Source organism: Canis aureus, chromosome 11, assembly GCF_053574225.1.
Source record: "Canis aureus isolate CA01 chromosome 11, VMU_Caureus_v.1.0, whole genome shotgun sequence".
In the NCBI taxonomy this organism is placed as follows: Eukaryota; Metazoa; Chordata; class Mammalia; order Carnivora; family Canidae; genus Canis; species Canis aureus.
In genome coordinates this window covers 67,462,115-67,479,373 of record NC_135621.1, presented here as the reverse complement: position 1 = coordinate 67,479,373, position 17,259 = coordinate 67,462,115, and the positions used below count along the sequence as shown (strand labels likewise).

Sequence of the window (17,259 nt, the reverse complement as noted above, 5' to 3'; positions counted from 1 at the left end):
TGCTTGCCTGAGGTATCTGAGCAGGGGTCAAGGGGCACCCACATACACAGAGACGTGCACCATTCCGTGTGGGGAAGGGCCTGGCCTGACTGTGGTTCCGCCACGCGACACGGCTGTGCGGGTAACACGGGGGCTAGTGTTCACTGACTTGTGAGGGTAACTCCCAGCTCACCAAGCAAGGAAGCTGCTCTGGCTAACCTTCCAGTTGAGGCCGAGGAGAGAGTGTGGGGATAAAAGGGAGGGAGAGACTTCTATTTGGCAGCTGCTGTGACAGGGATGGGCCTGAGGCACTCTGCAGAGACCACCCGGTAGTCAGAGGGCAACTTCCAGGCATTTCCTCTCTCCAGGTGGTACTGCCCAGGGCCCAAGGGGCGCATCTTGCTCAGCCCAGCACACGCACTGGGGAGCTGCCACAGAAGGCCCCGTCAAGCCCAACCCCCTTCTCCTTCCTCAAGCATGCTCTGGGCCAGGAACCCAGGGCAGCCTCTCTGCACATGCAGGAAATGGCGCTCCCACTGAGGTGGGACAGCTGACCCATCAGGCGAGGAGCTGGCTCTAAGTTGGAAAACAAAGGACCTCTCTCCTGCCAGGGTGTGGTGGGAGCTGGGGGGCTGCTGCTCTGGTGGAGGCACATGGAAATCATATCCTCCTCCCAAGGCACCTGATTCGGGTGTAGACATTCAAAGAACTGCCTTAGAAGATCCCTTCTAGACTAGCATCAGCCTCAGACCACATACACTGCCTCTGCTCCTTCAGAAAAGGCTAGAAATGCTTGGCCAACCAGACACGCTAGAGGCCTGAGGGTAGCTCAGTCGAGGTTATGGTTAGACTTAGGGAAACGATAATTTATCATCCAACTCACAACACTTCTGGGAATGAAGGGGGATCTATTGATCACTATTTCTGAGCATCAGGCACAAACTATCACTCCAAATACACCTGATCTGAAGTCAAATTAACTAGAACCCACAATTAAAGAGATTTAAAAATAAAACCTTAATGAAAAAGAGGCAAAAAAAAAAAGAAAAAAAAAGAAAACCCAACAAAAACAAACCCCCCCCCAACCCCAAACAAACACACTTGAGAAGCAAATTCTAGTCAGTACTGGCCAACAGAACGTTCTGTGATGATGGAAGTGTCCCATGGACACCGTTCACTATGGTGGCCGCGAGCAAACGAGATGCTGGGACACCTGGAATGGAGCCAGCGCAACTGGAAAATATGAATCTTTGACTGACTTTAAATAGTTGTATGTGACTAGTGACTCGTAACGAGCCAGTTCTACACTTAACCCCGGGGACACTGCAATCACCCGTAAGCATACTTGATTGAGGATCTACTTTCTCCAAACTCTGCTTGGTCTGGGAAATAACTCCCACATTTTACAGTTTCTCACCATTAGAAACTTGAGGAAGGCGTCTGATTAGATTTCAGGGCAAGCAGTCACTGCGCCGTAACATACCGAGAATCAGTTATTTGAGCTTTTACACTGTAATCAAGTACTTAGCACTGGCAGGTGCACGGCCAGAAGCCAGGACCGCGAATTACCCGGTAAAGCTGCAGAGAAGACTTGAGACCTGTAAGACTGGACTTGGGTGGGATCAGGTGGTCGGTAACGTCCGCCACGTTACGCAGCCAGCGGATCAGCTCCTCCAGCTGACAGCAGAAGGTCTGTGCAGACAAAGCAGAGAACGCGCGGTATTACTGACCAAACTGCTGCTGGCGTTTCCAAGGCCAGGGGTTCCGGGAGACAGACTGCGCCCCCTTCCCCGAGTGCCTCTCCCTGTCCCTGGCCTGTCCCCGCTCCATGACCCCTTCGGTCTCCCTCAGCCTCTGTGCACCGACAACGACAGGCTGAGAAAAGCCCAGGACACACGCGCCTATCCCGGAACTTGACTCGGGTGAGCACCACCGCTAACTTTCTAACTGTCCCAGAGGGAAAACATAAAATAAATGACTAGAATGGTGACTAACTTGAACCTATGGCAGGAAACAAGTGAATTAAAGCCGCGTATCCCAGCTTTGCACTTGCCTTGCAGTATTTCAGCCGTTATCCCCAAAGAGGCCCACGCTAACATCCGTCCTCCTGCTCCACACGACACATAAGATCACAGGCCCTCGGAGGCCGGGAGACGTCTGCACGGTGGGCTCATGGGTCTCCCGCACCCGGCCTGCTGCCGTGGGTGTGCAGGGCTGTGCCTCCCAGGACACCAGGCCGTGTGCGGACTCCCCGTGTGCAGAGACCCACGCTCCCGAGTGGCCTGTGTCAGGGACGATGCAAAGCCCTCAACGTGAAATACTTCACATAACCCACACCACATCCCGAAGAGGGAGGCTCCACATTTTACTGGTGAGCAAACTCAAAAGATTGAGCTGAAATTCCAAATATGGCAGAGCCACGATTCGAATTCAGATCCGCCTGATGTGGCCAACGCCAGTGCACGGAGCATTCATTCCCCTCCAGACAGGCACGCATCTATAGGTGTGGTGGCCAGGATGGCCAGGACACTGGGCACCCCCGACTCCTGCTCCGTGCTCCACCACTTGGTCAGCCGGAGCTCCCAGCAGGCCTACGGGCTGGAGCACCACTTCCCTCTGCCCAGCATTTCCTACGGGCTCGTGAGCACGGACGTTCTTCGTGCAACACACCTCCTACCCCTCAGGGTCAAGAGCCCTAGGAAGCAGCGCAGTGGCGGTTAGACTCCGGCTGCAGCCCGAGGTGGGCAGTCAGCTAACCCCTCGCTGCCTGGCCTCCGTATCTTAAGGGAGAGCGCTGAAAAGCAAGGGGAGGGCACGGCACAGCGCAGAGCGCAGAGCCAGTGCTCAGGGTTACCGCGAGCGGAGACGCACGTGGAGGCAAAGGCCCCGAGCCCAGTTTACCTTCACGCACTGCACGAGTGATTCTCTTCCCTGCTCTCCCCTCCCGGGAGGCTGCCCCGCGGTGTCTGGGTCCCACACGGCCGGCAAGGAGGAGCGCGCTCTCAGTGGCCCGCAGGAGCCCCCCAGGGCCCGGCTGCTCCCCAGACCACCTTCCCTGGCCGAGCCCCTTGTGCAGATGAAGGAGCGCAGCAAACGGTGGTCGGGGCCCCCGGGGCCCCCGGGCGCTCTGCGGGCAGCCCCAGGCGGAAGCCGGCCACGACCCGCATCCGACGGGAGGGAGGCCGGCCCATCACTGTCCGACGCGTCCAGGGAGGCGCGCCCTTCAGCAGCCCCGGTGGGCAGGGTCACTGACGGGGGGACAGAGCCTCGATGGGAGACTAAACTAGAAACCTGCGTCAGCCGAGTGGGCAGGGCAAGATACTCATCGTCGCTTTCTAGCTCCTCTTCGGATTTCCATCCGGACTCCGCGTGGGCAGGCGGCCAGACCCCCGGGCCAGCCACCTTCTCTCTCTCCGTCCAGGGCAAGGGCCAGCCTCTGTCCCACGTCCTCAGCTCACGCTGCCTGCCCACAGGGAGCCAGTCCTTCACAGCCCTCAGGGCTGGCTCTCCACTCTCCCAAGGAGCATCCCTACTGCCCGGGGCTCTGGGGGTGGACGTGAGCAGGTTACAAGAGGCCGACCCCACGTGGCTCTGCTTCTGCGGTGTTCCAGAGGGCCGCCGTGTGAGGCTCTGCTCTCTGAGCCTAGAGAAGGGCAGAGCGGAGGCCTCTGCGGATGGGCAATTCTGGGAGCCATTAGTGGGTGACTTCAGGGTACTTGCCGGGGAGACAGAAAAGCTATCAAGGTCTACACCTGAGTCCTGCAGGAGAGGGTCGGCCAGTGTGTGGCTGTCCAGGTGCTTTGGGAGTTGAGGCCCGGGCCTGAGTGGGTAAGTGTAGTCCAGCAGATCTTCATACTCTTTATTTGGGTTCCAGAGCGGGGAGTGGCGGTCGGGGGAAGGAGGCAGGGAGTCTGGCAGCACACAGGCCCAGTACTCGGCCTGGAAGGAGAGGCGCCTCCTGCCCAGCCCAGGAGCATCCACCCCAGACGACGCAGGCTGTGGTGGCCACTGGAGCCGTGGCCCCTGCCCCGCCACGTTGGAGGCCGAGTGGCGGCCGACCAGCTCCAGGGAGGATGAGACCTTGGCAGCGGAGCAACGTGGAGGTCCAGCCTCTTCCCGGTGACCCTGGAGACTGCTGCCCGGGGAGGAGGCTCGGCTCCCCAGCGGCCTCCACCGTGGCAGGCAAGGGACACCTGGGCTGTGGGGCTGCTGGCTGAGGTCCGGCGCCCGCGGCCACTCCACAGGGGATGGCTCATCCTCGCTGTGGGCATCGTATCCTGAGTGAAGGCCTGCAGCTCTGGCAACGCTCGGAGTCTGAGGTAGTTCCTCTGAGGCAGAAAGCCTTGTCTCCTCCACCTGCAATGATGAGACAGAAGACAAAGCTCTGAGGTTAAAACAGCAAACCAAACTTCCCTCCTAGAGGACAACTCTGGATTCTCCTTGGGGCCCAGGTGATAGTCAGGAGAGCCCCGGCGACGAGAGTCGACCATCCGGTGCGGGAACCAGACGGCGTGCGGCCGGGTGGCCAGCACGAAGCACAGCACGCTCCCGGGGGGCAGACCGTGTCCCCACACCCCTCCCATCTTCCCGCAGGCGGGCAGTGGGCACACCACCTACCCTCAGAGAAGCCAGCCCTGCCTTGGGACGCAGCCACACCAGGCAGCCAGGTGACCCCCAAGCCCCACCCACTTGGCTCACACCTGTTAGCAATGAACAAAGTGAGCCCCTCAACTCAGCTTCTTTATTCTGAGTTTTCATTCTGCTCCATGAAGAACCTGCCCCCTGGGAGGCAGGACAACAGTGGTTAAGGCTGTATACTTTGGAACCAGACAGACTTGATGCCAACCCAACTGCTACCTTCCAGATGGACGACTCTGGGCCTCACTTCCCTCACCTGTAAAATGGGAATGGTAACGGTACCACTTCCTCAGGACATGAGGATCAAAGCAACTCGCGTGTGAAAAGCCCAGGGTAGGAGCTCAACCAACACTAGGTACCACAATTAACAAGCCCATTCAACAGCCTATTTCTAGGTTTACTTACTTGCTCCCTGCCTCGCTAAACCTCGGACTCACAGGTGCCCGGGCTCCCGAGCACCCCTGACTCCCAGGCAGACGGGCTCAGCCTCGTTCTCTCCCAGTCACGCTCACAGGAGAGAACGGCATGGGAGGAGCATGCTGCAGCCAAGGCCCCAGTGACGGCAAAGACATCAAAGCCATGCCCGTGGCAGGCCAAGCAGAACACAACAGGATGTCAGAGCTGGCAGGGACAGATCATCCAGATCACCTTCCCAATTATACGGAGGGCCTGAAAGATCTGGTGATATGCCTGGGGTCATAGAGTGAAGCAGGACTCATTGGACCATGAGACTTGACCAGGCAAAGCTTCCAGGCAGTCAGGGAGGCCCAAGAAATTCTTCTTCCCCAGGGACAGTGCCCCCCAGCACGGGGGCTCCACGGCTCTGCCAGGTGCCCTGGGTCCCAAGGGATATAGGCTAAGAGCTCAAAGGAACCCCCTGGCCTGGACCCTTAGGGGCCCCCTGAAGAGCTCAGATCACCAAGTCAGAAACAGGACACGGCTCCCCTATCACAGCTCCCCCAGCCTGGCCCCCTGGGCAACAGGTCGTGGCCACAGCATCCCCAGTCTTCAGAAGGTCACCAGTCATGCTCTTGAGGAACAGGAGATGCTGTGGACAGAGTCCCCTCGCTGGCCCCAAGGCCCAACTCTCCAGGTGAGCCTGTAAAACAGAAATCATCACACCCAGACTCCCCCGATGGCCCAGATTGTACAGGAACTGGGAAAGCAGGTAAGACAGCAAGAAAACGCGAGTACACACTCCCAAAGGCCCACACTAGTTAAAGCTACAGTCCCATTTGCCTTGTTACCTACCTGGCTTCCCACAGAGTGCAAAAGGTCTCTAGTGCCAGTGCCAGCCGGAGGAAGCAGGCAACCAAGAGCAAGCTTAGATATACCAGCTACTGGCTCCCTGCTGGTGCTGCTGGCCTGTGGCTGGTAGGCTCCGGAGGGGCTGGAGCCAGCTCCATCACCGCAGGCAGGGGCACACAGTCCCTCCGCTCCCCACACAGGGGAGGCAGCCCCGCCCGCAGCTTCCAGGCATGGTGGCTGCTCCTGCTCCCCGCTCACAAGGCCCGGGGTGTCCACCTCCTGCTCCCTGCAGCTCCACTGCCCATAGGACGGGGTCTTTGTGTCTGCGGACGCCTCCACCTCTGCCTTTTCTTCTCCCAAAGCCATGGAGATGTCCCTAAGTCAGGGTTCCCCTGAAGCCTTCAGCTCTCTATAAAATGGGAAAGGAAAAGAAAAAGTTATAACCTCTGCATCTGTGTCCAAGAAACCTTGCTTTTTCATGATTAAGACAGACATTTGCACAGTGAAGGAAACCAGCAACAAAAAGAAAAAGTAGCCTACTGAATGGGAGAAGATACTGCAAATCATGCATCCAACAAGGGTTTAATATCCAAATATATAAAGAACTCATGCAACTCAACGCCAAAAACATAATCTCATTTTTTAAAAATGGGCAGACGACCTGAACAGACATCAGGTGGGCCAACAGACACATGAAAAGATGCTCAACATCACTCATCACCAGGGAATGCAAAATCAAAACCACAATGAGATATCCTCTCACACCTGTCAGAATGGCTAAAATCAAGAAGACAGAAAATAAGTGTTGGTCACGAGGTAAAGAAAAGGGAACCCCTTGTGCAGTGTTTGTAAGTTACTATAACTGGTACAGCCACTGTGGGACACAGTATGGAGGGTCCTCAAAAAACTACAACGAGGGCAACTGGGTGGCTCCGTTGGTTAAGGGTCCGCCTTCGGCTCAGGTCATGATCCCAGGGTCAGGGGATCGAGTCCCACAGGGGGCTCCCTGCTCAGTGGGGGGGCAGCTTCTCCTTCTGCCCCTCCCCCTGCTTGTGATCTCTCATTCTCTTTCAATAAATAAAATCTTAAACGAAAAGAAGAATATGGAAACAAGGAATGAAATCGTGCCACTCATGACAACATGGCTGGACCTAGAGGGCATCATGCTAAGAAAGTCAGAGAAAGACAAATACCACACGTTTTCATTTATATGTGGAGTTTAAAAATCAAAACAAAGACCGACAAAAAGAAACAGACTCATAGAGAACAAAGGAGTGGTTGCCAGAGGGGAGGGAGGTGGGAGGATGAGAGGTGAAGGGGAGTAAGAGATACCAACTTCCGTTACCAAGGAAGTCATGGGGATGTGCCTGCCAGGTAAGCAAGCCCAGCATGGGGAATAAATACCATCTATAATACTGTGATGGCACCGCATGGGGACAACTGGTGACTCCACTTACCCACCTGTCATGGTGAGCACTGTGGGATATATACGATTGTTGAACCACTATGTTGTACGTATGAAACTAATATGTCAACTATATATTTTTTTTTTTTGTCAACTATATTTTTAAAAAAAAGGGACAACCTCTTTTTTTTTTTTTTTTTTTTTTTGGTCAAAAAAAGAAAGAACAAATGGTGTCTGCTTCCTCCGAGAACACAGGTCCGGCTCTTCCTTGGCTCCAGAGCCCTCCGAAGAGGACACAGTGGCAGACCCTTTTGTCCTCTGCTTCCATAGGGCCAGGACCGGCCGTGGTGCCCAGGCAGCGAGTGCAGGTCCGGGTCAAGGCCAGGCTTCCAGCGCGCTGGCCAGGGCCCGGGGCTCGAAAGCACCACAGAAGGGTCCCCGCACAGCTTCCGTGCAGTGTTCTCACGGCAGGCGGCTCCGGCCCGGCGGTGACGGCGCTGTTCTAGGGGGCAGCTCAGGCCTTGGCTGAGCCCACGGGGTCCCACGGTGCCCCCTGTGCCTGGGGGGGCAGCAGGGTCCTCCCAAGCACGGAAACCCTGCCGCGGCTGTAGGCAGGGGCTGCTTCCCATTGGGAGGACGGCCAGGGAGCAGAGAGGGCGCGGTGGCCACTCTCCCCCAGCAGCCTGGTTACAAGCATCCCGCACCTGAAGCTGTGCAAATGCAGGTGGGCAATGGTGGCACGGGCTGCATGGCAGGTGTGCAAGGTGTGCACGTGACAGGGAGATGGGCCGCGGACCGGGTGGGCGGGCAGGGGAGAAGCAGGGCAAGCCCCAGGGAGGGAAGAAGGGACAGTGAGGGAGCGGGCCCCGAAAATACAACCGTTCCTTTAAGAGCCTCAGGAATAGCAGGGACCCCACTCCCTCAGCCTAAGGGTCCAGGGGACAACTGGACAACTGCTGCTGGGCACCCTGTGGGGTGGGGCTGGGCCGGAAAATGGGCAGGAGGGGAACGAGGCCACCTGCAACGCACCGGGCCGACCTCCAAGCCAGAACTTGGACAAAAATACCCTCGCTTCCTCCGAAGCCAGGAGCTAATGTGACAGCAGGAGGTGCTGGGAGCAAAGGGGAAGCAGCTCACCCCACTCGACCCTGGGAAGCAACTGGGTGGGCACCACCACCCCGAAGGCAGCCACACCACAGAAGGGTCCCCTCTGTCCGCCTGGGCACACGAGGCTCTGGGCCTGTTCCAAGGCCACCCCAGAGAAGGGCACACACACTTCACACGTACTCACATCTCACAACCACTGCCCGGGGCAGAAGAACAATTTTTTTGCAGAGTAATAGGTGGGTGAAATAGGAAATGCGCCGCAGATCTAAGTCTCCAGTCCTCACTCAAACAAGTACACACGCAGGTGTGGTAATAACACCGACCTTACATTACGACAGTGCCTGGTGCCCAGGGTACACAGAGCGTCAGCGGGTGCCATCAGTGTCATGGGGGGCACAGAATCAGTGTGACGAGTCACCTTACAAACAACAAAGGAACCCAACAGGGGGAGCAAAAGCAGCCAGCATTTCACAGGACAAAGAATATTTACTATTAGAGACTCCCATAAAAACAGGCGAACGGTCCCATCATTCTGTGTGTGTCTCTCGCCTCTTGATGCACACGCAAACACAAAGTCTCTCGCATCCTTCTCCCTCTTTACATAAAAGCAGCACACTGTACAGGACATCTTACTCAGAATGTTTTCTTTCTTCTTCTTTTTTTAAAGTATCTTGGAGACCTTTCCTCAGCAATACACAAAAAGGGAGCTTCCCTTCCTTCACACCCCTGCCCAGCTCTGTACTCCACCCTCTGGTTTATTTCACTGGTCCCTTAGGGGTGGATCCTGGGGTTATTTCCAATCTTTCCTTACAAGCCATGCAGCAAGGAACAACAAAGCACCTAGCGGAACCAACAAGTGCACACAGCCCTTGTGTGCATGCTGGCACGTGCACAGCACCAACATTCACAAGTGCAACTGCTGAGGTGAAGGCCTGCACATACTCTGGCATATATTGTCAGGTGGTCCTCTAAGGGGTGGCACTGATTTACAACCCCCCCCCCCCCCAGCCGTATGTGAGAGTGAGTTTCCCACCGGAGGCAGGTCCCCCATCTCCCTTCACAGAGGGACAAACCAAGGCTGAGAGAGATGCAAATTCAGGACTGTAGGACTCCTGAACCCAAGCTATTTATGAACCACCAAGGGAAGTTACAAAGCAGATGAGCACATGGAGGAGAGGGAAGAGGTGACAGGACAGAGAGATGAGCCACCAAGTCCTGCTGAGACAGGTTTTCACGGAGCCCCAGCCTCACCTTGTGGCTGCTTAGAAAGCTACACGTGGGGATCCCTGGGTGGTGCAGTGGTTTGGCGCCTGCCTTTGGCCCAGGGTGCGATCCTGAAGACCTGGGATCGAATCCCACGTCGGGCTCCCGGTGCATGGAGCCTGCTTCTCCCTCTGCCTGTGTCTCTGCCTCTCTCTCTCTCTATCTGTGACTATCATAAATAAATTAAAAAAAAATTTATAAAAAAAAAAATAAAAGAAAGCTACACGTGAAGATCATTGCTGAGCCCATCAGCTGGAAAAGTATAACCTGCAGCCCCCAATTTCTACTTCTTGCTCCATTCCTAGAAATTCTCTCAGTGGCCAGAATCAGGCTGATGGGTGGCTAATTCTCCTTTTGCCTGCTTTCCTGTTCCACTAAGGAGTGTGGTCTTGTGACTAGGGCAGGAGTAAGATGATGCTACGGCAAGAAAAGGGTACAAACAAATGATCTGTCTTTATTTTGATGATGTAGTTTTTATGCCTTGTCTGGACTCTTTCTTAGGAAAGAAGGTATCCATTTATCCTGGGGGTGAGGAGTGGTGAGCTAGAATTATAAGCTATTCAGGAGACACCTCCAGGTAATTTTCAAGTGTGCAGACAAACCCGAACTAGGTTAACACTGTCACCAGAGGCCCTTCTGCAACCAGGTAAGATGGTCTGAAATAATGATTTTCATGGAAACGGTGCCTCGAAAAAGGCAGGTTTATTTTCTCAGTATGGATAAACAGTCTCCGCATAATCTTACTTATTAATCTGCCTGGCAAATCGTGCCCCCTCCAACCACACAAATTATGAGAAGACAGATACATGGGAAAGAAAAGAATTAAAAGCGGTCCCCGAGAGCTAATTCACGGTGTATATAAGACACTATGCAATACAAACGGAGAAATCGGCTGGGATAGAAATAATCAGGGAAAACTCCTTGTAGTAATGACTGTTGAAGGCAAAGGCATTTTTAAAACATCACCATGAAGTGGCCTAGCAAATGCACAAATTTCAGACTTCAGGGTTCCATCCTGCCTGCACGGGCCAGGTGGGCATCTCCATGAAGGCCCAGCCCTCATTTCCATAGGTTTCTATTTTACACAGCATTCCTTCTACCCTCCTGGGGTGAGGGTAGACGTGGGGATTCTGCGTGGACACTTCTGAGGAGCAGCAGCTTACTCCTTTTCAAATGGACTGCCCTGGATGATGACAGGACTTGTGGTACAGGACCAGCACTGTCCCCCGAGGCAATGGCTTCACAGAGCCTGTAACTTTACGTAGGGCCTTCCTGCTCGGAAATCCTGTATTTTCCAGCGCTCCTATAGACCAGTGGCCCAGGGAGGGGCCGAGGCCTCAGCCAGCCTCCTCCCTAACGGGAGCACCACACGGCTGTAATGAGTCTCAGAGCACAGACAACAAACGGCGAACTGAACCCGCTATCTGGGCAAGGTATACACACACCACAACTGGCCAAACCAAGAGACAGGCCGCATAAACTTCAGGGTATTCTAGTGACCACCCGCACTTTGCTATTAAAATTCTCCATGAGTCCCCGGCAGAGGCCACATGACCACCAGACGTATATAATTAGGAGTGACGTAGGCCTGGCATGCACTTGCCTTGCAGTAAAAATATGCTCACACGTCACGTATGTGGCAACGCCAACTCTGTAAGCCTGGACAACTGACCCTTCTTGGGATCTGCGGCGCCACCCTCGTGCAGTCCTGTCACAGCTGCCAGGGCTTCCTCCCACCCGCTCCTATCCAGGAGGGGAAGGAGGACCACGAATTAGGAGAGAGGACACTCGTCTCTCTCTCTTAACTAAACCATTCTGATAAAGGAAATGATAACCAGGGAGCAAGCCTCTTTTGATCAGAAAAAGGACCATCTCTCCCCGCCCCCTCCCTGTAAAGGACTATCTCCAGGATACCTTAAATCACGACCTCCCTTTGAAATAATCTGATCTACAACCACTTTGCCAGGGAAGCTGTGTTCGGGCAAGGCCCATCTCTGTACCTGGTGCACACAGCCAGCCACCTGCACTGGCTACACAGGCCGTGTATCACTTGAGAGAGCAAGTCCCACCAGTTCAGGCCTCAAACTCCTGTGTTTTCACAGGGGGCCACTGGCATAAGTGCTGAACGCTGTGCACACACAGTGGCAGAGGCTGACCACAGAACCAGACAAAGAGGCTCTTAGTACAAGAGCTCTTTCTCTAAAAACAGGAAACTGCCCACAAGGAAAGGGGAGGAAGCAGGGTAGGACCCAACATTGTCAGGTTGCTGGCAAGTTTCTGGGGGAACTAGATTTATGGGAAAGAAGCTTAAAGGCAGAAGCCCATGATGTGGGGAGGTAGCATGAGAGGGAGTACATACATATGTGGGGGAGGCCAACAAAAGGGGCAGTCACAAGTGGCCAGGGCCTGCCTCAGAGCAGCACGGGTGCCAGGAACGTCGTGGCTAGAGGTCTGAGACCAGCCGACAGCCAAGAGCAATCATCATTCCACCTGCTGCCTCCCTGGCTGTTCAGCAGACTTCAGCCCCCAGGACCGACAGTCTTCCACACTAGCCCCATCTTGTGTCCACCTCCTCTGAAGGTCAAAGCCAAGTAAAAAGAGGCTCAGAGCTATGGAGGGCAGACAGGTTTCCCAGAGGTGGGTAATGGGCCACTGCCATCCCCAGAGTGCTCAGGCACCAGCAGCCTCTTTCCTTTTGCTCTCAGAGCAACTTCCCTGTGTTTTGCTTAGTCAGAGGGAATCCTCCAGTGCCCAAGAAGGAGCCCCTGGCTCCCTCTAAATCAATATGGTGGGAAAGCTGTAGCCAGACTGTTCCTCTTACTTCCTCCTTCGCTCACTCACGGGCTGGCGAGTGACTGGAACCACCAGACAGCCTTTTGGCAAGGCCAGCCAGCTAACTTATCCGCAGGTCTTCAGAAGGCCTTTCAACAGACGTAACTCCCACATCTACAAGGGGCTTGGCTGAGCTTCCAGCCCCCTGTCCACTCAACTGCAAACTCTCTGGCCTCCTTAGCAGATGGTCCCCATCCAACTATGAGGACGCTGAGGACTCAACATGTTAATAACTATACCCTCTGTTCCCACCAAAGACAAAGGCAGAGAAACAGCTTTCCTGTAACAAACATCTCTCCTACCGTCTTTGCAAGCTGGCCCTGAACCACACTGCAGTTCCACAAGCCACTACTTGTACTGTACTGTGTATTTTCTGTGAGGCAGTCAAGTTACATTATGAAGACTGATAAAAAATCTTACTGACAGGAATGTTGCTCACTGTACCAAAGGATGCTCTTTTTGGAGAAAGCACTGGAGAATTCTCTTGTCTTGGTAACAAAAACAAGTACTTCACTGAATAGCCCGTTTGTTTTTACTATCAGGCCACACAGGTATTGGCAAAACTGAGAAAATTTTCCTCTTTGCTTTGACTACTAGGAAGCTCAGCACCAAATCTGCAATCCTACCCAAGCAAAAAAAAGCTTAGGACAGAAAGGCACTCACCTTGTATACTAATCTTATCCTTGATTTCCTCTTTTCTTTCAACCTATCTGCCTCAATTCTATTTAAAATCTTGGGAAGATTTTTACTTGGGAAGTAGCTTGGAATGATTTTTCATATCACTTTTTGGAACAAAATATAAGAATTATTTAAAAATAGAATAACATGGGACACCCGGGTGGCCCAGTGGTTGAGCGTCTCTCTTTGCCTCAGGGCGTGATCCTGGAGTCCTGGGATGGAGTCCCACATCAAGCTCCCTGCATGAAGCCTGCTTCTCCCTCTGCCTGTGTCTCTGCCCCCCTCTCTCTCTGTGTGTGTCTCCATGAATAAATAGGGTCTTTGAAAAAAAATAGAAAAAAAATCATAATCTAAGACTTTATCCCCAAACCATAAGAAAACAAAACCTGTTTTTAGCAATATTTCTAAAAACCAAGTGTAGTACTAATGTTAGTACTTTCCTATTCAAAATGTGGTCTGCAGACCAGCAGCATCAGCATCTCAGAGCCTGTTGGGAATGTAGATTCGCAGTCCCCACCAGTCTTGAAATCATAATTTGCATTTGAACAGGATCTCCAAGTGATTGGTAATGTTTCAGAATTATCAGGTTAGTCAGTAAGCTTGTTTCAACATGTTGGAAAGAACTACTATAATGGCTTTACAACCATTCACTGAGTTTTCTTTTTAAAGATTTTTATTTATTTATTCATGACAGAGAGAGAGAGAGAGAGGCAGAGACACAGGCAGAAGGAGAAGCAGGCTCCATGCAGGGAGCCCGACGTGGGACTCGACCCCGGGGTCTCCAGGATTGTACACCGGGCCAAAGGCGAGGCCAAACCGCTGGGCCACTGGGGCTGCCCTAAGATTTTTATCTTAAAAAAGTAATCCCTACAGCCAAAAGGGGGCTCCAACTTACAAGATCAAGAGTTGCATGCTCTGCAGAGTGAGCCAGTGAGGCACTGAGCCAGTGAGGCACTCCGCTCAGGGACTATCCTATGCCAGGGCACACTTGAGAAGGAAATTTATGGTCCTTGTCATTGAAGTCTTTGCAACAGGACATGAGAAAAAGTTCACACCTTATAGCAGGTTTTTAATAGCTAATTATAGTATGTCACATCTGGAAAGAAGTCCCCAGAAAGAACCACATTCCCTAGAAAGGATTCACGATTCATTATGGCTACATTAAAAACAGAGTCAGAGCCCAGGATTCTCCTGTGATAGTTACAAGTGAAAAGGAGAAGGTATTTATTTTGGAGACTCCAAACAATTTAAGAAAAACTGACATGTCAAGGGGATGGACAGCTGGAAGGAAATGCACAACCTAGCCTGCTTCCTGCCTGCAGAGAGTGAGGCAATGTCCCCATGGGTTCTGTTCTATCTGCCACCTCTAGGTCTGGCCAACAGGTCTAAAGCCAACAAGATGACGTCTTCCACTTTTCACAATGTTTGTGAATAACTTCAAAGACAGGAGACGGTTTCTTCATGAGAACAGAATTACATTATAAGGAGAAAAGCCACTCTGAGTCCATCTCCACGAGCTCTGCCTCTCTGGGCCAATCACCCTAAAAATTTCTGTTTTACTCCTCTGCTCTTCTAGGACCATTCTGAATATCAAGACCACATTAAGAGTATGTCAACTACTACTGTAATATGGTGGTGAGACTCTAAATGAATAACAGATAATCTATGGAATACTTTTACTGTGGGGGGAGGGGTGGAATTATGAAAGGTTTAAGGACTTAAGATTGAGTAACAGAAAAGGACTAAAAGGCAGAGAGACCCAGAAGGGTCAAATACTATACAGACACTTAATATTAGTAAACTGATTCAAGTATCTATTTATTTTTATCCTAACAAACACTAACAGTACCTGAACATTTTCTTTGGCCTGTGAACTATGCTAAGCACTATTTATCAGTATCTTATTTAATCCTCAGAACCCATGGAGTAAGTCCTACTAAAACTCCTATTTTACAGATAAGGACATCAAGGCACCGAGAAGTTAAATGACTTATCCAGAGTTAGTAAAATGGCAGATAAAACCTGATTTAACTGAAGAGAGCCGAAAGGCAACTGCTTCCCTAACCTGTAAAGATAATTGGTCCTGGGCAGCTTGGGTAGCTCAGCAGTTTAGCGCCGCCTTCACCCCAGGGTGTGATCCTGGAGACCCAGGATCCAGTCCCACTTTGGGCTCCCTGTGTGGAGCCTGCTTCTCCCTCTGCCTGTGTCTCTGCCTACCTCTCTCTCTGTCTAATGAATAACTAAAATCTTAAAAAAAAAAAAAAAAATTGGTCCTGAGGATCCCTGGGTGGCTCAGCAGTTTAGTACCTGCCTTTGGCCGGTGTGATGCTGGAAACCCGGGATCGAATCCTGGGTCAGGTCCCCGGCAGGGAGCCTGCTTCTCCCTCAGCCTGTGTCTCTGCCTCCCCCTACCCCGTGTGTCTATCATAAATAAATAAATGAAATCTTTAAAAAAATAAATAAATAAATGGTCCAACAAATTAAAGGAATGAAAATTTTTGTTTTGTCAACTTTTGGCTACACCTCTGGGGGTTTTTTGTTGTTGTTTTCTTTTGTCTTCAATCACCCAGGCACCGTGCTAGGAGCTGGAGAAACCACGATGTGTAAAAAAAAACAAAAAAACAAAAAACAAAAAACAAAAAACGGGGAGGCAGCAGAAGGCAGCCTGAGTGAAGAAGTGATTAATTAGCTGTGGGATGGGGAGGAGCTTTTAAAAGTTCTTCGGAAGAGGTGAAAACGGAGTTCTTTGCTTTTTTCAGTACCAAGTGGCCTAGAATCGATCCAGGTGAAGGAGAAAACGAGGATGTGAAGTGGTGACTTCAACTTTTCTTTAACCAAACCCGAGGCAGACTGACCTAGCACATTTCGTCCTGCATCCTAACAACATCCTTCTCACCCTGGGGGGTACTAATGAATACCACCCCTCTCTATGCAGGCCCCACTCCCCCCACCCATCCCCGAGCTCCCCGTGAGGTCCAACGTGCTGGGGGGGGGGGGGAGGGCTGGCCTGGCAAGGTTTCCGCTCACTTGTCTGACCAATAAACACACCCAACCCAACCCAATAATCATAAAGGACCTGAGCACGTGCATGCGCCCCCAGGCTGCTGAGGACAGTTCTGGTGATGCCCGTTGGAAAGGGTGGCGAAAACGGAGTTCTTTGCTCTTTTCAGTACCAAGTGGCCTAGAATCGATCCAGGTGAAGGAGAAAACGAGGATGAGAAGTGGTGACCTCAACTTTTTTTTTTTTTTTTTAACCAAACCCGAGGCAGACTGACCTAGGGCATTTCGTCCTGCATCCTAACACCGTCCTTCCCACCCCAGAGCTAGGAGCTGTTGCAGGTACTTAGGAACAGCACCCGTCCTGCGCAGGCCCCACCCCCACCCCCACCCCCCACCCCTCCCCGAGCTCCCCGCGAGGTCCAACGTGCTCGGGGGCCCTGGCAAGGTTTCCGCTCACTTGTCTGCCCAACAACACACCGAACCCAATAATCATAAAGGGCGTGAGCATGTGCATGAGGACAATTCTGGTGAGGACCGTTGGAAAGGGTGACCCTTAAAAAAAAAAAAAAGAAAAAAAAGAAAAAAAGAAAAAGCACATTTTCTGTCTGTCGTCGGCAGCTGCCGCGCTCGGGGCACCAGGGAAGCATCCGTCGTCTCCATCGTTGCTCCCGCGGGAACGACCCCGAGCGGCTGAGAGACGACCTCCGCGCGAGCCGCCGCCCCGCCCCGGGCCCCGGGCCCCGGGTCCCGCCGGGCGCGCAGGGCTCACGGGGCTCACGGGGCGCGCGGCCCCCGCCGTCCCGCCCGCAAGGCTGAGGCGGCGGCACGAGGCGCCGGGTCCCCACAGGCCCTTCCCGGCGGCGGACGCGGCGACGCGGGGCCCGGTGCGGCCTCACAGCCCCTGAGGCGCGGCGGGGCCGCGGGGGCCGGGCCGCGCGGGGGAAGGCGTTGGAGCCCCGGCCCCGGCCCCGCGCGCGGGCAGCCACCTACCTCGCCTCGAGCGCTTCGGGGCCCGCGGCGGGCCTGCGGCGACGGCGGGCGGACGCGGCGGCCCCGACGCGGGGTACCAGGCGGAGACCGCGGCCCTCACGCCCGAGCCCGCGGCGTCC

The 17,259-nt window shown here is 53.4% G+C and overlaps 1 protein-coding gene across 3 annotated transcripts in view; it reads right to left on the bottom strand.

The window, feature by feature from the left end:
- Window positions 1-17,259, bottom strand: part of CEP68 (centrosomal protein 68) — a 25,516-nt gene extending 8,257 nt beyond the window's left edge. Inside the window, exons 1-5 of one of the 3 annotated variants that reach the window (XR_013389796.1) lie at window positions 17,141-17,259; window positions 5,869-6,274; window positions 2,881-4,335; window positions 2,033-2,261; window positions 1,549-1,671 (exon numbers count right to left, since the gene is read on the bottom strand). Coding sequence is in view for 2 of the 3 variants with exons in the window: in XM_077915650.1 (XP_077771776.1) it covers window positions 1,549-1,671; window positions 2,881-4,335; window positions 5,869-6,231 (1,941 nt within the window). In the remaining variant the exon portion in view is untranslated. Of the gene's footprint in view, window positions 1-1,548; window positions 1,672-2,032; window positions 2,262-2,880; window positions 4,336-5,868; window positions 6,275-9,628; window positions 9,810-17,140 lie in introns of all 3 variants that reach the window. The other 2 variants (XM_077915650.1, XM_077915649.1) reach the window with 2 other exon arrangements.